The sequence below is a fragment of the Typopeltis vanoorti genome, chromosome 9, assembly GCF_054136105.1.
Source record: "Typopeltis vanoorti isolate ZY-2024b chromosome 9, IOZ_Tvanoo_1.0, whole genome shotgun sequence".
NCBI lineage: Eukaryota > Metazoa > Arthropoda > Arachnida > Uropygi > Thelyphonidae > Typopeltis > Typopeltis vanoorti.
Genome location: NC_143557.1, coordinates 46819893 through 46842972, shown reverse-complemented (window position 1 = coordinate 46842972; position 23080 = coordinate 46819893). Strand labels below are relative to the sequence as shown.

The following is a 23080-nucleotide window of genomic DNA, read 5'->3' as shown; positions in this document are numbered from 1 at the left end:
GTACCTGGGATATTGTTATTATAATACATTAAGAGATTGAGTGAGAGAAAAAGGAAATTCAAAATAATATATTTATTTACAAATATTAGTGTAGATTTTTCTGTATTATCTTACATGGTGCATGTAAAATGTTTCTGTTTTGCAAGTGCTGTATACAATTTTTCATTTCAAATAAATTATCTCCTAAAGAGAATAAGGACCCACACATTGACCACTTTAACAAAGAACATCAACATTATATAATTCCTTCTCTCAAAATCACAGAGTTTTGTGAGAATACGCAAACTTTAAGCTCATAACACAGTTTCTTCAGCTCTCAATAATGGCCATAAAATATAAATTTCTTAACTCATAGTTGTTTTTCCTCCAAAATAAAAAAATAAATATTTGCATAGTCCTTCTCAAAAAAAAACGTATTTCTTTCATATCTTTGGAGTATCGGTTCCTTTCCTACTTCAGAATCTGATGATAATTTTAATTCCTTGCGATAGCGTCACCATTATCCTTAAATACAGAAGGTTCATTCCTTACAGGTTTACACACTTATCTGGAATACACTTTCTGCATATCGTATCAAAAAGGAATTGTCCTTTACTTAGGGAGAAACTATATGCCATATTCTTTGCCTTATAAAACGTGCTTTTTTTTGTACCTAAAATTAGAATGCGTCCTATAAGCCGAATGTATTTTATAAACCGGTGTGTCTTATATAATGATGTGTTATTTATGTATGCACAGTTAAAGTACATTGCGGCATTGCTTGTCGGTAATATGTGATCAGCTTGGATAATTGCATGATCGTTAATGGTCACGCATCTAAACTAAGTAATCAATACATTATTATTTTTATTATTATTATTATCATCCAGGCCTCCATGGAGTCAATAGACTCATCGTGGGAGGTCGTTTTTAGGAAATACAAAGTCTGTCATACCACTCCTTGAACCCATTAACCGTCCCCACTCCAACCACCCTCCATACAAAGAAACCACTCCTCACCCTCTTGCTCACAGTTTCCTTTCGTAACTTCCAGGGATGGCCTCTTGTCATCATTCCTTCCTGCTGTTCAACCAAGTGAAAGAACTCCTCAGTGTCAACCCTGTAACCACCTCTCAACAGTTTAAAAGTCTTAATCATATCACCTCTCCTTCTTCTATCCACCAAACTCTGCAGTCCACATTCTCTCAGCCTATCCTCATAACTATCATTGTACAGTCCTGAAGCCATCTTTGTTATCCGCCTTTGTATCCTTTCCACAATTAATTTATCCCCTTCAAATCCTGGGGACCAAATCTGAGAACAATAGTCCAAGTGTTGTCTGATCAGGGTCTTATACAATGGAATGATAACTGTTTTATCCCTGCAGGTCAGTGTCCTTCTCATTATTGCAGCAATCCTCTGTGTTACCTTCACCACCTTTGCAATATGTCCCCTAAATTTCAGGTTTCTATCAATCATCAACCCCAGATCTCTTGTCTCCCCTACCTCCTCCAGTACAGCTCCTCTAATTGAGTATGCATCCTCCCATCGATGGATCCCAAACCTCAAGACTTTACATTTTGCTACATTGAACTGACAACCCCTTTTATTTGCCCATCTGTCTAATTTATTCAAATTCTCTTGCAGGGCTGCCACATCCCATTATTACTGATAACCCTTCCCAACTTCATATCATCCGCAAACAACTGAATGTCCCCTTGCAATCCATTGACAATATCATTAATATAAAGATTGAACAATACAGGTCCCAGTACTGAGCCTTGTAAAATCCGACTTGTAACCTTCTGCTTCCTTGATATTGTCCCATCATACACCACTCTCTGATACCTATCAATCAGCCAATCCTGAATTCATTTGACTAAACCGATATTTAAACCCATGTGCTACAACTTAAATATCAGCTTATCATGTGGCACCCTGTCAAACAACTTTGCAAAATCAAAAAAAATGGCAGTATATGCCTTTCCCTCATCAACCGCTCTCATCACTTTATTATAAAAGACAATCATATTACTAAAGCAAGAGCGCCACTTAACAAATCCATGTTGATTCTCACAGATAACATTACTCTCATCTACCCAACACTGTATATAGTCCCTCACTAATTTCTTCAAGACCTTAACAACTGCTGATGACAAACAGGCCTATAATTAGACACTTCCAGTCTGCTACCACCCTTGTGCTGCGGCACTATCTTACCTTCCTTCCATTCCCTGGGTACCTTTCCTTCAGCCAGGCTTTTATTAAAAAGCGAGGTCAACGGAGCTGTCAGTTTTTTAGCACATTCTCTCAAAACTAGTGGTGAAATACTATCCAGTCCAACAGCTTTATTGGTATCCAGAGTACTCAGTATTTGGAACACACTCTCCTCTTGCACCTCTAAACCCTGATTCTGACCTATCCCTCTAGTATTAAAACCTCCTCCAGGTTGAAATACTCCAATAAAGTGCTCACTGAACAACTCCACTATGTCCTCTGCATCAGTCACTCTGTTCCCATTTTTATCCCTCAATGTCATTCTTCTGCAATTGTTTCTCCGCGTACTGGCCAAATAGCTAAAAAATTCCCTAGGATTTTCTTTAGATCTTAGTGCCAATCTCTTCTCATATTCCAGTTTTGCCTTCCTCGCCATTCTGGTCACTCTCGTCTTATATTCTTCGTGTATCTGATCTCCACCCCTCTCCTTGTATATCTTCCATAATCTCTTTTTCAACTGGTTCCTGTTTGATATCGTTTGACATCCACTTTACACCAAATTGTGTCTGCTTCTTCACCAGTGAATACAGTTTACTATTGCTGCTAACAAATATTCTTTGACAATTCCCCAAGCACTAACGATATCCTGGCCTTTCCAATTCTGCTATCCATGGAACTTCCCCTAGTTGATACCTAAGCCTACTATAATCATCTGCCTTATAATTCCACATACATTTCCTTTTCTTTGATACACCTGCATGTCTGTTCATCTTCCAAGTCAAAAACCACATGGTCACTCTCTCCAACTGGTGGGAGAGATGTCATCTCACTTATTATCAGCTCTTCTGACGCTATGACCAAATCTAAAACTATTGAACCTCTTGTTCCCTCTGTTGCATATTACCTAAGACATTTGTCCCTCAAGAATTCCAAAAATTCTATCCCCTTCTTGCTACTTGCAGTTTCTTCTTCCCAAGTTATACTGCCACAGTTAAAATCTCCCATAACAATCATTCTTCTTGCACTTGCCAAGCTTAAGTGCCTAAACATTTCCTTGTCCCCCCCCCACCCTCTGTGCTCCCTAGTTTATAGCAACACCCCAATAAATATCCTGTCCTGTCCTGGCCACTTCTACCTCACACCATATGCTTTCAAAACCATTTGTGTCATCACTGCCTTCCAAAGCCTCTACTCTAAGAGGACATGTCATCACTTATCATAAGCAGTACTACTCCTCCACCATGTTTTCCTTTCCTATCCTGCCAAAAAATGTGTACCCTGCCACTTCAATTCTGGTTATTATATCATCATCCGTCAACCACATCTCAGAAATCCCAATAATCTTTGGCCAGGTTGATGCTATCAGCACCACCAATTCATTTCCTTTATTTTGGATACTCCTGGCATTAATATAGAGCATAAAAATGTCACTGCTTCTATACCTATCATTGTCCCCTCTCGACCCCGCAGGCTCAATGTTTCCTGACATCGTCCACCCTTCCCCAAAGCATTCCCACAAGAGGCCATCCCTGCTACCATCCACCATGGGAATTCTAGTTTCCCCTGCATTGACAGACTGACTCATTCAGAAAACAACAATCTTTCGAAATGCCTTCATCCTTCCTCATTGAAATGCAAGCAGTCTCTAGCATACAGTTCCCTTCTGTCTTCAAATGCCCTCCAAGCAGCCACATATTCCAACCTTCTCTTCTCTCACATTCTGGCTATTATGTGATTCAGTATTGCAACTCTTCTGCTCAGCTTGTCACTATCATACCTGGGCAACACACACACACACACAATCTTCCCTCTCTGCGCTTTCTTTTGCACAACTTCAAGCAAGAATCCCAGATCTCTTGCCGCCTGATTTACACTGCCTCTCAGGTCATTCTTGCCTGCCATCACAATCATCTCATCCATCCTTTCACCCCTCTTAATTGCCATAGCCACATTCTCTATTGTTCCTCCAGGCAAACACTCCTCGCGCATCCTATCTTGCACACTACGGATCATTGAGTCACCATACATTACACCTCTCACCATTCCCTCTCTCCTACTGTTCCCATTTTCTCCTCTTTTAGCATTCCCATACCTCTCTCTCATTCCCTCTCTCCTGCTGTTTCCATTCTCTCCTCTTCTATCATTCCCAAAATGCTCTCCTCTCCTATCCTTCCCAAAACTCTCCCTCTCTCCTACTCTGATTCGCCTTGCATTTATCTCTTCCATTCTCCTCATCTCATTCACAAGACATTCCACCTCCTCTTTCAGCCCATCTATCTCCCTCTGCAAGTCAGTCATTCTAAATCGAAATTCACCAAACAAAATCATCTCCGAAACTTTCACAGTCACTCGTGCCTTCCACGTTATCGACTATTATTTTCTCATTCATATTTTTCTCTTCATTCTTTCCTATCACACTACTCATCTTCTGATATTCATTTCCCGTTCCTGGAGCAACTAGGTTAGTTATTGATATATCTATTTCATTTATTTCCTTCCATTGCCTGCATTTCGTGCACACACGCCCTCACCCCCCCCTCTCTCACCAGCCACATATCCAACTCCTGAGACGCATACATGCCGCAAGTACTGCATGCCACAAAAGTCCCTTATTATATTACTTATAATGGAGTTCTTAAATGGCAGAGGACTTGGTGACATGCTATTTGCGACTGCAGCTGAATCTGCCATCATTCCTTACTGCCGAGGAACTATAAAGTTATAGTTTACTAAAGTAATTATATATAATGGCTAAATAAACACTGTATTCTATATATATATAAACACTAAAAGTATATATACATATATATATAAACACTATATTCATCTATACCAAATATCGAATAACTTATCTTTTCTTCCACTGCCAATACTCCAGACTGTGACCATGTGTTCTCGGTAACTCAAAAATAACACAATATGCAACACGAACCTCTAAAGCAGAACCTCTAAACAACAATTGTGTTACTGAGAAAAAAAAAAAATGGAGCACAATTCACAAGGAAATTCACACTATACTTATTCACACTATATAAAAAATAAATTATATTTATTTTTTTTATAATACATGGATTCTACGAAGCACAGACATAGCTATACGATTGTGTTTAAGTGTAGTGATTGAGTATGCAAAAAAAGAATGGCAACAGGGCATCATAGAGGCACTTTGGGCCTCCAGCTACAGAAAAAATGGTACAAACTTGGAAGAAACAAGAGCAGCAATTTTTCTTCTTTGAGTGCCATCTCCTATTGGAGATCGGTGATCACCTTGGCAAATTTTGAGTGATCTTCAGCTACTCCTAAACAGTCAGAACTCATGCCATTCCACTATCTGATGTCTGCCAGCCAAGATTTTCTTCATCTTCCTTGTCCTCTTCTTCCATTTAGCTTACATTAGATAATGGATTAAAAAAAGATCAGGTTGCTGTATATCTACAAAAATGATTATTCAACGAGCAAAATTATTGGCAAAAGAAAGAAATATCATTGATTTTACAGGGTTGCCATCATGGTGCTTTAGATTTACGAAGAGAATGATTCATACATGTGTGCATTATTATATTTTAGATTTTTTAATGATTTGATCATTTTTAAGAATAATTTTTTTTATCTAATAAACAGATAATACATATATTAAAATTTAAAATAAAAAAATTAATATATACATAAATATTTTGATGCATAATTTGTGCATCTTATACTGCGAAGAATTTTTTTTTCCCGAAAAATTTGACATGAAAAATATGATGTGTCCAATACAATGGTACATCTTATAAGGCAAAAAATACGGTAATCACTTTTATCTGTAACAACTTTACTTCACATAAAGGAAATTCATCTTTTTGGGATAATTATTTGTTTCCCTCATAACACTCTTATCATCCTTTTTGGCTTCAGAAATTCCCTTCAAACTATTTTCTCCCATAAAACTTTAAAGTCCTCTCTAGAATGTTGTCTCTTTCTGTGTTCTAATAAATGCAACAGCTCTCACACTCATTAAATTTCCTCTTATGGAGTAAGATGTTTGCACAAGTGCACTACTATTAGATGTGTAATCAACATGGCAGTGATCTTGTGTGTGTGTGTGTTGCCTAGGTATGATAATGACGAACTAAGCAGAAGAGCAGTAATATTGAATGACATAATAGCTAGAATGTGTGACAGGAGAGGACTGGAATATGTGGATGCTTGGAGTGCGTTTGAGGACAGAGAGGAATTGTATGCAAGAGACCACTTACATTTGAATGAGGAAGGACGTAGGCATCTGGAGAGATTGCTGTTCTGAAAAAGTCATTGTGTCCCAGGGAGGATGATAGCAGGGATGGCCTCTTGTGGGAATGGGTACTTGGGAGAAGGGGGACGACATCAGGTAACACTGAGCCCAGTGGAGTCTAGAGGGGGGATAATGCTGGGTATAGAAACAATCACATTTATATGCTATATACTAATGCCAGGAGTATCCAGAATAAGGGAGAGGAATTGGTAATGCAGATAGAATCAGCCTGGCCAAAAATTATTGGGATCACTGAGACGTGGTTGACAGAAGAGGATATAATAACGGGAATAGAAGTCGCTGGGTACAGCATTTTTCGGTAGGATACGAAGGGAAAGCGTGGCGTGGAGTACTGCTCATGATAAGTGACGACCTATGTATTCTAAGAGTGGAGAGTTTGGAAGGCAGTAACATTAATGATTTTGAAAGCATATGGTGTGAGGTAGAGGTGGGAAAGACAGGATATTTAGTGGGGTGTTGCTACAGACCCAGGAGTACAGAGGGTGGGGACCAGGAAATATTTAGACAGTTGAGTTTGGCAAGTGCAAGAAGAATGATTGTTATGGGAGATTTTAACTATAGTAGTATAAACTTGGGAGAGAAAGATGCATGTAGCAATAAGGGAATGGAATTTCTAGAATTCTTGAGGGACAAATGTCTTAGGCAACATGTAACAGAGGGAACAAGAGGTTCAAGAGTTTTGGATTTGGTTATAGCATCAGAAGAGTTCATAATAACTGAGATGACATCTCTCCTACCAGTTGGAGAGAATAACCATATGGTTTTGACTTGGAAAATGAATAGACATGCAGGAGTATCAAAGAGACGGGAACGTATGTAGAATTAAAAGTCAGGTGATTATAATAGTCTTAGACGTCAACTTGGGAAGTTTCGTGGAGGGAGGAATTGGAAGGTCGAGATATCATTAGTGCATGGGAAATAATGAAAGAATATTTGTTAGCAGCAATGGTAAGTTGTATACCACGAGTGAACAAGAGGATACAATTTGCAGTAAAGTAGATGACAAACAATATTAAACAGGAATTGCATGCGAAAAAGAGGCTGTGGAAGAGATATAAGGAGACAGGAGAAGAGAAGATGCATGAAGAGTATAAGACACAGGCCAGAAGAGTGACTAGTATGGTAAGGAAGATGAAACTGGAATATGAGAGAAGATTAGCCCTAAGATCCAAAGAAAATCCTAGGGAATTTTTTAGATATGTGGCCAGTAGGAGGAGAAATGACTGTGGAAGATATTGTGGGATAAAAATGGGAATAGAGTGACTGATGCAGCAGACATAGTAGAATTGTTCAATGAACACTTTATTGGAGTATTTCATCCTGGAGGAGTCAGTTTTAATACTAGAGGGATAGGGCAGGTTCAAGGTTTAGAGGTACAGGAGGAGAGTGTGTTTCAAATACTGAGTACTCTGGATGTCAGTAAAGCTCTGGAACTGGATGGTATTTCACCACGAGTTTTGAGAGAATGTGCTAGGGAACTGACAGTGCCTTTGACCTGGCATTTCAATGAAAGTCTGGCTGCTGGAAAGTTGCCCATGGAATGGAAGGAATGTAAGATAGTGCCATTGCATAAGGGCAGTAGCAGACTGGAAGTGTCTAATTATAGACCAGTTTGTGTGTCATCAGTAGTTAGTAAGATCTTGGAGAAAGTAATGAAGGACCATATACAGCATTGGGTAGATGGAGGTAATGTTATCTGTGAGAGTCAACATGGATTTGTGAAGGGGCACCTTGTTTTAGCAATATCCTAGCCTTTTATGATAAAGTTACAAAAGCATTAGATGAGGGAAAGGCATATACTGCCATTTTCTTAGACTTGGCGTAGGCATTTGACAGGGTGCCACATGATAAGCTGATATTTAAGTTGCAGCACATGGGTCTGGATGTCAGATTGGTCAACTGGATTCAGGATTGGCTGTCTGATAGGTATCAGAGAGTTGTGTATGGTGGGGCAGTTTCAAGGAAGCAGAGGGTTATAAGTGGAGTCCCACAGGGATCAGTACTGGGACCTATATTGCTTAACCTTTATATCAATGACATTGTCAGTAGATTGCAAGGGGATATTCAGTTGTTTGCAGATGATGTGAAGCTGGGAAGGATTATTAGTAATAGTGCAGATGTGGCAGCCCTACAAAAGGATTTGAATAAGCTAGATTTATGGGCAAATGAATGGGGATGTTGGTTTAATGCAGCAAAATGTAAGGTCTTGAGGTTTGGGAAACATCGATGGGACACTGCATACTCTATGGGAGGAGTTATACTGGAGGAAGTAGGGGAGACAAGAGATCTGGGGTTGATGATTGATAGAAACCTGAAATTTAGGGGACATATTGCAAAGGTGGTGAAGGTAACACAGAGAATTGCTGCGATAATGAGAAGGACACTGACCTGCAGAGATAAAACAGTTATCATTCCATTATATAAGACCCTGATCAGACCACACTTGGACTATTGTTCTCAGATTTGGTCCCCAGGATTTGAAGGGGATAAATTAATTGTGGAAAGGGTACAAAGGCGGATAACAAAGATGGCTTCAGGACTGTACAATGATAGTTATGAGGATAGGCTGAGGGAATGTGGACTGCAGAGTTTGGTGGATAGAAGAAGGAGAGGTGATATGATTGAGACTTTTAAACTGTTGAGAGGTTTACAGGGTTGACACTGAGGAGTTCTTTCGCTGAACAGCGGGAAGGAATGATGACAAGAGGCCATCCCTGGAAGTTACGAAAGGAAATTGTGAGGAAGAGGGTGAGGAGTGGTTTCTTTGCATGGAGGGTGGTTGAACCTTGGAATGCATTGTCTGATGGAGTGGTGAGAGCGAGAATGGTCAATGAGTTCAAGGCGTGGTATGATAGACTTTGTGTTTCTTATGGGGGGCCTCCCATCGATGAGTCTTTTGACTCCATGGATGCCTGAATAATAATAATAATAATAATAAAGTCAGCAGTTCTTGAATGCTGTGAAAATGTTGTCAGCAAGTTCAATAATTTCTTCTCTAAAGTTAGTTACAGAAATAAAAAAAAAATACTACTCTAGAGGTGATTTCTTTTTACAAATAAAAACACCACAATCAAATAGTTTTCAATGGGCCATAAGTAACAAAGCTTTCTTATATTAACATTTCTAATTATTAGAGGAAATAATACATTTTTATGCTATACATATTTGGAAATGTTTATCTACATGAATGATAAATAATAATAAAAAAAAAGTTATCCTTTCCTTTTTATTTTGTTATTTTATCAAATTCAGCTGCCATTAAAAAAAAAAAAGTATGATAATCATCTAGATAGTATATATCCTACAAATTTAAAGCTATGAGACCCTGGTATTTATATCTGTTGAGTGCATGTTTTCTACTTGCCAGTATATCTGTTTTATAGGGGAAAAAAATCAAAGTTTCTAGGAAGAAAAATCTTGTTGCTTTTTTATAAGACCAGCTAACTTACCTTCAGTTGAAAAATCTTCACATCCTGATCGTATGTCTTTCCAGTGTCAAAAGGCATTTTGTTATTGAATGAGCTATGGAGCTTCTTGACATTCTGTGATAAGGACTGAAGGTGAAGTGCGATGAATCACACTTCACCTTCAGGCTTAAGTCTAAATGAATTATGACATCAGTGAATTTCTCTTAGTATGAACTTGGACTTTTGGGTATAGAAGGATAAACAATATTGGATATTTAACACTTCCAGATAATGCGTTGCATTCGACAATGTGCAAGTTTTATGTAACAGACTTATGTCTCCTTTCACATGTCACTACACCATGTTATACTGCAGGTATTGTGACATGGTTTGAAGAAAATCATGTACTTGAGAAAAGGATCTGTGAAAACACTGACTGGATGCATGGATTCAGATCTCAACTACTTACCAAATCATCTTTGCATCATCTTGAACATCAGGTGTAGGATCAGATTAATGTGTGCAATAAAAGTGCATGGACCGATTCTCATGCTGAGAGAAAAATGGTCCAAACTTATATTACATAAATAGGCTGATAGTATATTCAGAAAGATGGAAATTGTGATGAAGCTAAAGGAGGATTTATATACTACTTGAACTGTGTATACAACTTAGATTTCTCTGATATACAATTCAGTCCCAATACTTATTTTAACTTAGCCTATAAGATTGTTTACCATACCTGTTCGAATTCCATTGGATTTGAGAATGTGGGGCAAACTTTGAATTTTACTGAAGGAATTGAAATGATGCATCTGTTGGTGAAGACCATACATTCCATTCTGGTGTTGAGGTAAGCCTGTTAATATTGTAGCCCGACTTGGTGAGCAGCTGCTAACTGATGTAAATGCATTCTTGAAAATGACACTACGTTTGGCTAATATGTCAAGATTTGGAGTTTTGCACACCGAATTGTTGTAGATTTCAGTTTCAAATCCAGCATCATCAGCTAGTAATAAAGCAAAATGAGTTTCAGTTGATCTTCAGAGAAAAAAAAATTTCCATAATTCTCTATAAATATAATCAAGACTAGAGATGAAAAGCCAAATGGCTATTTTTTTTCTGGTGAGGTTGATAAATTAAGGGGATAAAAATCCCCTTTTTTTTGTTTTTCAGCCAGTATGCGAAACTCTAAGATCGAAAACTACGATCTAAACGTTTCATGCTGATGAACTATCGGCGAATCCAAGTGTAAGTGACCACTTGGTAGTACCACACGAAGGCAACTCGGTGCAAAGGTGGAGCAAGATCCCTCACTATTCTTGATATTTTCTCATTCTCATAATGTTAAACTTTGATATCATCTAGGTCTAGCTACTCACTGATGAGACCTCAAAAAAAGGTTGAAACCAGTCTGGGTAGTGACCTCTCCTCATAATGTAAAGCAGTACTACATCTCCTAGGAGCTGTGTGTTTTTATATTATGAGAAAATATCAAGAATAGTGAGGGATCTTGCTCCACCTTTGCATCGAGTTGCCTTGGTGTGGTACTACCAAGTGGTCACTTACGCTTGGATTCGCCGATAGTTCGTCATGAAACGTTTAGATCGTAGTTTTCGATATTAGAGTTTCGCATACTGGCTGAAAAACAAAAAAAGGGATTTTTATCCCCTTAATTTATCAAGACTAGAGATGTTATTAAAAACATAAATATTTATTTTAACTCTAGAATAGAGCAGCAAAATAGACAATGTTGGTGCTGGTAGGATGGCCTCAAACACACAGCAATTTGTTTATAAAAAAATGTAAGGAGTATTTGAAACAAGAGAGCTGAGTATGTGGTATTGATTGAGACAGTATGCCCAAAACACGTATCCGCAAGGAGATGTGTTTTGCATTATGGGAGATACTGAGATAGGAGTAGTGAGAGCTTTCTCCACCTTTGCAACGAGTTGCCTGGTGTTGCACTAACCTACCCCAGTCCTGAAGATATTTTCAGGCACAAACTTTGTTTGCTCACACTTGGATAAAGGATTAAACCAAACTTATTATAGTCTAACCAAGTGAAAAATAAACTCTCAACATCTTTCTCTGAATCCAGAGTAATTTAATAATAAGGTTGCACACCCTTTGGCAACTCCTATAGGTTAGGATGACCTCTCATTGCTTCTGCCTTTGTATCTCCACTACTGGGCCTGGCTCCCACTGATGAGACCTCAATAAAGGTCGAAACCGGTATGGGTAGTGGCCCTTGCCTTAATGCATAGCATTACACATATCTGCAAGGAGATGTGCTTTGCATTATGGGAGATACTGAGATAGGAGTAGTGAGAGCTTTCTCCACCTTTGCAACAAGTTGCCTGGTGTTGCACTAACCTACCCCAGTCCTGAAGATACTTTCAGGTGCAAACTTTGTTTGCTCACACTTGGATAAAAGATTAAACCAAACTTATTATAGTCTAACCAAGTGAAAAATAAACTCTCAGCGACTAATAATCAAAAGTATGATAGAAAAAATAAGGGTATGATAGTGAGTGTAAATAAAATGAAAGAGCATGTATTGTATGGAGATTCCCTAGTAAGAGGTGTTACTAGGGAATCTCCTAGTAACACCTCTAAGCTAATGACTTTATGCATGAATTATGTTTGATGAGTGGTGTGGAATGAGTAGTTAGTTGAGAGTTTAACAAAATCGTACCAACCCAGTGCAACCATAAAGAATGTAAGCGAGTCGATTAGCATGCAAAAACAGCGGGTGAAGGAATTGATAGTGGTGGTGGTGGGTACAAATGATTTGAAAGGAAATATGAGTGAGAATGTGAAGGAATTGCTTGAGGTGGCAAAAGAAAAGAGTGAGAGAGTTAGAATGGTGAGTCTGTTGCCACGGCACGACAGTGAAGAGTATAGAAGGAGGGCCATAATTGCTAATCACTTTATGCGTGAATTATGTTTGATGAGTGGTGTGGAATTTGTGGATGTGTGGAATGAGTTCAATGGGCGAAAGGATTTGTACAAAATGGATGGATTACATTTGAATGGATTTCTTGTGCGGAGACTTGAAAAGGTGTTGTCGAATGTGGTGGAAGTGAAGTTACAGAACGAGGGAAATTATATTAAGGGGGGGGGAAGTAGATTTGCAGATTTTAGGGACACAGTTGAGTGTGTGAATGTGTGTAATATGCCCAAGCGAGTTAGTACAAGGCATCAAAATAGGGATGGAACAAATCGGCTTCTTCAATTCATGTATACAAATGCCAGAAGTATTAGGAACAAGAGGGGAGAATTTTCGCCCTTGGTTGGCACTTCCAGACCACAAGTTATTGGCATTAGTGAAACATGGCTGACAGAAGATGATACAGCTAGTGGGATTGAAAGTGAGGGGTATGGTGTGTTCAGGAGTGACAGGGAGAATAAAATGGGGGGGGGGGAGTATTATTGATAACAGCTGATGAGCTACAGCCAAGAAGAATAGAAGTGGAACTACAGGATAGAGAAAAGAGCACATTTGAGGCTATTTGGTGTGAGATTGAAATTAGCAGAAATAAATATACAGTTGGGTGTTGCTATAGACCAGGCGATGGAATAGATGGTGGAGATAGTATGCATAAGCAAATAGAAGAAATGAGTGGAAGGAGAGTAATTATTATAGGAGATTTCAACTATGGTAACATTGATTGGAAGGAGGAGAGGACACATGGGAGGAAGGAATTGGATTTTATGCGGTTATTGAGGGATAACTATCTGTGACAGCATGTAATAGAAAATACTAGGGATCAGAGAGTGTTTGACCTGGTAACTGCATCTGAGAATTTGACTGTAACAAACATGACCACGTTGCTACCAATTGGTGAGAGTGATCATAGGGTCTTGACTTGGGAGGTGGCTGAAGGTGTAGATTTTACAACTAAGACAGGGTACATGTGGAATTATCAGGCCAGTAAGTATGACAAGCTTAGGAGATTGATTGGTTCAGTGACATGGCATGTAAAACTGCAAGGGCTAGAAATTGATAGTGCATGGGAGGCAGTAAAGAAGTGTTTGCATGAAGCAATGGCTGACTGTATACTTGGAGTCCGAATAATAAATCAAGTAGGGGTTAAATGGATGAATAACACTATCAAGCTTGAGCTGCAAAAAAAAGAAACAACAATGGAGGGAATTTAAGGAGAAAAGTGACCTGCAGGCACATGAATAGTATAAAGCGCAGGCCAGAAGGGTAACAAGTGTGGTAAGAAAAGCAAAAAAAGGTTTATGAAAGAACATTGGCCATGCAGGCTAAGGAGAATCCTAAACAGTTTTTTCGATATGTTGCAAGTAAAAGAAAAAATGTATATGGTAGAATGATTTTAAAGAATGCCGATGGTAGGGAGGCAACCAACTCAGCTGATATAGTTGAATTACTGAGTGAGCATTTTGCAAGAATATATCTTCCAGGTGGTGACATTGCAGAAATGAATGAACCAATAGATTATATGGGAATTGTGGTGAATGAAGTGGAGGTGAGTAGTCTATGGCGAGAAGAATACAGGACTGGATAGATGAAAATGGGATACTGTATGGGGGACAACATGGTTTTGTGAAGGGTAGATCATGCCTCAGTAACTTGCTCACGTTTTATAACACAGTGACGGCTGAACTGGATAAGGGTAATGGGTTTACAGTGATTCTACTGGACCTTGCCAAGGCCTTTGACAGGATACCACCACATGTTACTCTAATCAGTAAACTGGAGCAGATGGGGATGGATATAGGGTTGGTGAGATGGATAGGAGGCTGGTTGATGGAGAGATACCAGAGAGTGGTTTATTCAGGAGTGGAGTCCAAAAGACGGCTTGTGACTAGTGGTGTGCCGCAGGGTTCTGATCTTGGACCACTACTTTTCAATTTGTTCATTAACGATATAGGAAAGGATCTGAGAGGACATGTTCACTTGTTTGCTGATGATGCAAAGCTGGGTAGAGCAATTGTGAGTGCACAGGATGTCAAAATTTTGTAGGATGATTTAGATAGTTTGGAGGACTGGACTAGGAAAAATAGATGTCAATCTAATGTGGCAAAGTATAAGGTTATGCATTTTGGAGTGAAAAGATTAGCAGCAGTATATCACATTGGTGGAACCGTACTCCAAGAGAGTGATGAGGCCAGGGATTTGGGAGTGTTGGTGGATAGGGACAAACAAGCAGGGGCAAACACGTTATTGTTCCTCTATATCAAGCCTTGATAAGACCCCATCTAGACTGCTGTGCCCAGATATGGGTGCCAGGGTTTCTTCTTGATGGGGAGGAGGTGGAGAGGATCCAAAGACGAGTGACCAGGATGATAGCAGGTCTGTGGAATGAACCTTATGAGAACAGGTTGAAGATTTGTGGGTACAAAAATTGGTTTGATAGGCAGAAAAGGGGTGATATGATCAAGACATTCAAAATACTGAAGGGTTTCTATAGGATTAATCCGGAAGATATTTTTGAGAATAGGATTGGTGGTGGGAGGACTAGGGGCCATACATGGAAGCTGGGCAAGAGCGTGGTTAGCAGGGGTGTTAGAACTAGGTTTTTTACTTGGAGAGTGGTGAATGAGTGGAATAGGTTGCCAGAGTCTGTTGTGGGTGCTATGACTGTGAATGAGTTCTAGACAAGGTATGATAGATACTGTGTGAATGTCGAATAGTTGCTCTTGACATGATGTTAGGGCCTCCCTCGATGAGTCTGTCGACTCCTTGGAGTTGCCCGAGATAATAATAATAATAATACTAATGTACAGATTGTCAGAAATAAAAGGGCTGAGTTTGTAGCATTGATTGAATCAGTATGCCCAAAGATAATTCGCTTAAGTGAAACTAAGTCAACTAAGGATGATATACTGTCAGGACTTGAAATGGTAGGATATAGAATTTTCTGAAAAGATAGGAAGATGAAGAGAGGAGGGGGGAGATATTGTTAATGGTAGCAGAGGAATTGTGTCCTTCAAAAGTTGAAGTGGCAAATAGTACTATATATGAAGATTTTGAAGCTGTTTGGTGTGAAGTTGAGATCACTGCAATAGTATATCTAATAGGATGCTGTTATAGGCCAGGGAATGTGGAGTATTGATTATGAAATGTTTAGACAAACTACTTTGACAAGTAAAAGGAAGATGAACCTAATGGGAGATTTTAATTATAGGAATGTCGACTGGAAAGAAGAAATAGTGTATAGTAACAAGAAGAGTGAATTTGTTGAGTTTCTGCAGGATAACTATCTAAAGCAGCATGTGATGGAAGCAACACAAGGTTTATCGGTGCTAGATTTGGTGCTATCCTCACATGATCTGGTTATGAATGAGGTATCAACACTGCCACCATTTGGTAAAAGTGATCATGAGGTATTGGTTTGGATGGTAGTCAAACAGAAAAAAAAAGTTATCAAAAAAGGTCTATATGTGAAACTATAAGGTGGATGATTATCAGAAGCTACATAGTCAATTAGTATCTATATATAGGGTTGATGAATTGTGTAGAAAAGATGTTGGCAGTGCATGGGAAATTATAAGGTGGTATCTAACACAAGCGATGCATAACTGTATATCAAGAGTTAAGTGAATAAATAGAGCAGGAATGAGATGGATGAACAGTGAAATCAAGCAAGCAAAAGAAGTTGTTGGAGGAAGTATAAGACAGTTCACAGCAAACAGATGCATGAAGAATATAAAGTGCAGGCCAGAAAAATGACAAGCATAGTTAAAAAAAGAAAAAGTAGAATATCAGAAGAGATTGGTCAGTCAGATCAAAGCTAATCCAAGGGAATTTTCTGTTATGTGGCAAGCAAGCATAAAAATAATTATGGCAGGTTGACATTGTTGGATAGTTAAGGTAGGAAAGTAACCACAGTAAATGATATAGTGAAATTAATTACCAAACAGTTCATCAGTGTGTGAATGATGTGCAACATGTAGAAGGGAGGCAAGAATTAGGAGAATTCAAGGTGAAAGAATCAGAGGTATATCAAGCATTACTTGATATACCTCTGATTCTTGAGAGACTTTGTGTTTCTTAGGAAAGACTTCCCACAATGAGTCTTTTGACTCCATGGAGGCCTGAATAATAATAATAATAAAAACAGACTCCCGGGGAACACCACTAATGACTTTCCTCTTCTGGGATATCTTCTGGGATTTCCTCTTCTCCTACATACACAACCTGCTGATACATAGACAGCCAATCTCCAATCCGTTGTACTAATCTACTATCCAACCCTATCTATTCCAATTTAACTACTAGTTTGTCATGTGGCAATCTATTGAAAACATTTGCAAAATCTAAATATACTACTGTATATATATATCCACCTTGTCCAATATATTCGGCATCTTGTTATAACAAGTAAGGAAATTGCTAAAATACAGTCTTCCTTTAGTAAATCCATGCTGTCTATTAATGAGAATTCTGCTGCTGTTAACCCAGTTCTGAATCCTTGTCCTCACTAGCTCCTCCAACACCTTGACCATAACTCCCCACAAGCTGATTGGCCCATAATTCAAATCCTTAGTCTTATCATCCCCATTTATGAAGTAGAACAATTCTGCCATCTTTCCATTTCTTTGCAACTTGGGCTAATCTGAGACTCATGTTAAAAATGTACAATGAAGCTGTTGTTACCGCCCTTGAACATTTCCTCATGACATGCAGTGATATATCATCAAGTCCAATGGCCTTGATGACATCAAGTTTACTCAATTACTCATCTACTTCCTGCTCAGTCACCATCATTGGTTCCTCCACTGTTCTGCATTTTATATAACAATCACAAGGATGGAATACTTTAATGGACTGCTCATTAAACAACTATATCCTCCTCAGTGTTTATTTGTCATTCTCCCATTATCACTAACCAACATCATCCTCCCATGATCATTCGTCCTTCTACTGCCCACATATTGAAAAAACTTCCTAGGATTTCTTTTAGTCTCATTTGCTAACTGCTGCTCATACTGCACTTTCCTTGCTTGCTCTTTATAATCCTTATGTAAATTTCCACTAATTTTGTGCTGCCTCCAGAATGCCTTTTTCTTCCAGATTGCATGCTTCACCTCCTTAGTCATCCATTTTACAACTACCTTATTTAATCTCATGACTTTTGGAATACATCAGTCATTGCCTCTGTCAGATAGTCCCTGAGTAGAGACCAAGCAGCATTGATTTCCTTCCTCTTTATATAACCCTTTCTCACAAAAGTCCTGATATGGCTGGCCACTACACAAGTGATCACTTCATGGTTGCTTTCACCAACTGGAGAAAGATGTGATATTTCATTTAGAATAATATCTTCTGAGGAGATAATCAAATCCAAGACACTCAATTAGCCTGTGGTTTCTGTTACATACTGCTTAAGGTAGTTGTCCCTTAAAAACTCAAATTCATTCTCTTCAGTACCTGATGGTGCCTCTACATTCCAGTCTATATTACCATAATTGAAATCGCCCATAACAATCACCCTTTTCTTAGTAACCAGACAAATTTGCCTAAACATTTCTTTCTCATTGCATTCCACATTCCAAAGTCTATAGCAACATCCTACTAAACATTTCATCCTATCCACACCCATTTCACACCATACTGCTCCAAACCCACTGTCAGTATTTGCTTCTTACATCTTCACCCTAGATAGGCACAACTCCTCTGCCATGATTAAAAGCATTCTTCTTCCCTTTCTGCCTCGTCTGTCTTCATGAAAGACTACATATCCCTCTATCTATATTCCTGTCACAACCTCATTCCACCATGTCAATGTTATGGCTTAGCTGGTTATTTTGCTAAAGTATTTGATAGGATACTACTTGAAAGAATGTTATATAAACTGGAAAATATGAGTTGGAATGTAAATTATTATTGTCTTGGGTAAGTGGATTGGCAACAGACAGGTGTCAGGTAGTGGTATATAGGATTGGGAGCAGGTATGAATGTGTCAGTATTAAGACGAACAGTAGACTGCTTCAGGAATAAGTTCTTGGATCATTGTTGTTTAATCCAGACAGAAGATCTTCACTTGTTTGCTGATTATACAAAGATAGGCAGAGCAATCAGAGATACTACTGAAATACAGCATTTACAGGAGGATTTGAATAGACTGGAATTGTAGACAAAAACAATAATGGCTGTCAATTCAATATTAGTAAGTCTAAAGTTATGCACTTTGGTGTGATGAGATATCCAACAGCATATTATATTGGCAGGATTGTGGTTGGAGTAACTGATGAGGCTAGAGATCTTAGAGTTATGGTGAACAGGAATTTGAAGTTCAAGGGTGATATAGCTAAAACTGCAAATATAACACAGAGGATAATTGCAATGTTGAAATGAATATTAACATGTAAAGATATAGAAGTAATTTTGCCTCTTTACAAGACATTGATATATCATCACCTAGACTAATGTGCACAGATATGATCTCCTGGATGAACTAAAGATGTTCAAAAAGTGCAAAAGTAGTTAACAAAGATGATACTGATATTATGGAATGTAGATTACAAGGACATATGTGGACTGCAGGCACTGGTAAACAGGAGAAAGGGAAAAGATATGATACAGGTCTACAAACTTCAGATAGGGTGTTATAGGTTATTTATCATATAGAATCTTAAAGTCCTTAACACTCATTGCATTAACCACACATTCTGGCAACGCATTCCATTCATTGACAATTCTTCATGTAAAAAATCTACTCCTCACACCCTTCTTCATCACACTTTTACATAACTTCCAGGAATGACCTCTGGTTCTTCCCCTCTCACCTTCTACTCTTTTTATGATCCACTCTGGATTAATCTGATAAAATCCTCTCACTAACTTAAATGTCTCAATCACATCACCTCTCTTCCTCCTATCAACTAAACACTGCAATCCACATTTCTTCAACCTCTTCCATAGCCAGCATTCCAAAGTCCTGATATTGTCTTAGTCACTCACCTCTGAACCCTCTCCAATGTCTCCATATCACATTGAAAACCAGGTGACCAGATCTGAGCACAACAGTCCAAGTGTGGTCTGACCAGTGCCTTATACAGTGACACAACCACTTCCTTATCCTTGCATGTTAGAGTATCACAACAGCACTACGATATGCAACCTTTGCAACATCAGCTATAAGCCCTCTAAACTTCAGTCTACTCTCAACCATCACTCCCAAATCTCTAATATCATCCATTTCCTGCAGTACAGCACCACTGATATAGTACATGGCCTTATAATTCTGCACTCCGAAATGCAACACCTTGCACTTATTGATATTAAAACTACAATCATCTCTTTTGTCCAAGTAAAAAGTCTATTCAATCTTCCTGAAGAGATTCAGTATCAGCAGTGCTACTTATAATTCTTCTCAAGTTTGCATCATCAGCAAATAACTGAAGATCCCCAGTCAGTCCGCATGATATATCGTTTACAAACAAGTTAAACAGCAGGAACCCAAGAACAGAACCCTGGGACATGCCATTGGTTACCCTTCTATTTTGAGACACTGTTCCATCATACACAACCTGCTGATATCGTTCAGAGAGCCAATCTCTGATCCATCTAACCAATATACTATCTATTCCCAGACTCCTGCAGCTTGTACATCAACTTATCATGTGGTAATCTATCAAATGCTTTTGCAGTCTAAGAATATCACTGTATATGATTCTCCCTTATCGAACACACTCGCCACTTTAATCATAAAATGCAAGTAAATTACTAAAACAGGACCTGCCTTTTACAAATCCATGCTGACCATCATAAAGAATGCTATGCTGTCAATTGCTATGTCCACCAATTCTGAATTCCACTCCTTATCTCCAACACCTTGACCACAACTGCAGTTATACTGACTGGCTTATAGTTGGAGACTTCTGTCTTAGAACCATGCTTGTGGAGTGGCACTATTTTGCCTTCTTTCCACTCCTTAGGAACCCTAAGGAGTGGAAAGGTCAAGGGTCAAGGGCATAACCATTTGTGGTGCACATTCCTTATACATATGTGGTGATATGACATCCATTCCCACAGCCTTATTCACATCTAACCCAACCAACACCTGATATACCATTTCTTTCATTTCCAATTCTCCTAATACTTGCCTCTCTTCTATATATATTGTACCGGATAATTTATACCAGTATGATATATGCTGATAAAGTGTTCGTTTAATAATTCCACTATATCCTTTGCAGTGGTTAGTCTACTGCCATGACTATCCACCAATGTTAGTCTGCCATAATTATTCTTCCTCTTGTTTGCCATGTAGTGGAAAAATTCCCTTCAGTTAACCTTGGCCTGACTAGCCAATCTCCTCTCATACTGCACCTTTTCTTTCTTTACAATGTTCGTCACCTTTCTAGCCTGCACCTTATACTTTTCATAGATCTGATCACCACCAACTGTCTTGTACCTCCTCCATAACATTTTCTTTACTAGTACTAGCACAGCTAGCTTGATTTCACTTCCACTCTATTTACTTGCCTAACCCTCAGTATGCAGCCAGACATTGCTTTTGTCAGATACTGGCTTATGAATATCCATGCATTGTCAACATCTTTTCCGCTCAGCTCATCTACCCAACGTACTGATGCTAACTGACTACAGAGCTTCCTATAATCACCTGCTTTATACTTCCACATGTATCTGTTTTTGGCAGTGACCTTTTCTTGTTTCATCACTTCCCAAACAAGTACCTCATGATCACTCTCACCAACTGATGGCAGTATGAACACCTCATTAACAACTACATCTTCTGAAGTTATCACCAAATCCAAAACATTAAAGCCTCAAGTTGCTTCAATCATGTGCTGCTTAAGATACTTCTCTCTCAAAAATTCCACAAACTCGCTCTCCTTGTTCCCATACACTATCTCCTCCTTCCAGTCTATATTCCTGTAATTAAAGTCTCCCATCAGGGATCACCATCTTTTTACATGCCCAACTAATTTGCCTAAACATTAAACAATCAGTGTTCTCTGCATTCCCTGGCCTATAACAGCATCCTATCAGATATACTAGCCTGTTTATTTCAACTTCACACCACACAGATTCAAAATCATGAACCATCAACTTCCACACTCTGCAGACACAATTCCTCTGCAATCATTAACTCCCTCCCCCCCCTCTCCTCTTTTCACATCTCTATCCTTCTGGAAAATTATATATCCTAATTTTATTCCTGACATCACATCCTCCTCAGACAACCAAGTTTCACTTATTCCAATTACTTTTGGGCATACCATTTGAATCAATACCACAAACTCAGCTCACGTGTTTTGAATATTTCTTACATTTGTGTATAAACATAATAATCACTGTGTGTTTGAGGCCATCCTACCAGCACCAATATTCTCTATTCTAGCTGCTATACTACACCTCTCTCTTTGGTTTGACCACTCCAGTTTCCCTGATCCTTACTGTGATTTCCATTCTTACCTGTCTCATAGTTACCTTTATGCATTTCATCACCTTGTGCTGCTGCAACCACATCTTCAACCTCATATCCATCTTCCTCCTGCTATACAATCTGTTGATTTGTGCTATCCTGTTTCACAGGTAGACTCTGATCATTTGCTACATTAACTTCTTGACTCTGTGCATTCTCAAACTTGTGAAATTTTTCATATATGGAAGGTGAGGAGAGAACAAGGGGCATTTGTAGGAGTTAAGTTTGTGTGCAGTGAAGAAAGGGGTAAATGTAAATTTTTCTCACACCCACACAAATGTGAGCAAGTGGAACAGTTTGCCTGTTGAAGTAGTGAGTGCATCTAGTGTGAATCGGTTTAAGATAAGATATCACAGCTTGTTTGAGTGAAGTATACCACTCTCGATGAGTTCTCAACTCCCTGGAGGTATAATAATAATACAGTGGTATCTCACTAATCTGAACCTATTTAGTCCGAACCCCCCCCCCAGTAATCCGAACTGCGATTTGAAAGAAAAAAGTTTCATTTATTATTTTTATTATATTTATTATATACTATTATTTTGCCACCAAACTGTACTCCATTGTTGCAACTAATGGATCAGAACATAATACAATCCATTAAATTAAAAGATCGTAAAGACCTGTTTTTATGACATAACCACATAAATAAAAAACATAAATTTGAAGGATGTGGCATTCTCAGTTGCTGCTGTTTGGGAAGCCTCAAACCTGAAGCATTCGAACGTCATGAAAAAAATGTGGCCTTCTAG

At 38.7% G+C, this 23080-nt stretch overlaps 1 protein-coding gene across 1 annotated transcript in view; it reads right to left on the bottom strand.

The window, feature by feature from the left end:
- Nucleotides 1–23080, bottom strand: part of Sgsh (N-sulfoglucosamine sulfohydrolase) — a 97447-nt gene that overhangs the window by 65709 nt on the left and 8658 nt on the right. Inside the window, exon 2 of the mRNA XM_090397522.1 lies at nucleotides 10640–10906. Coding sequence (XP_090253648.1) covers nucleotides 10640–10906 — 267 coding nt within the window. The remainder of the gene's footprint in view (nucleotides 1–10639; nucleotides 10907–23080) is intronic.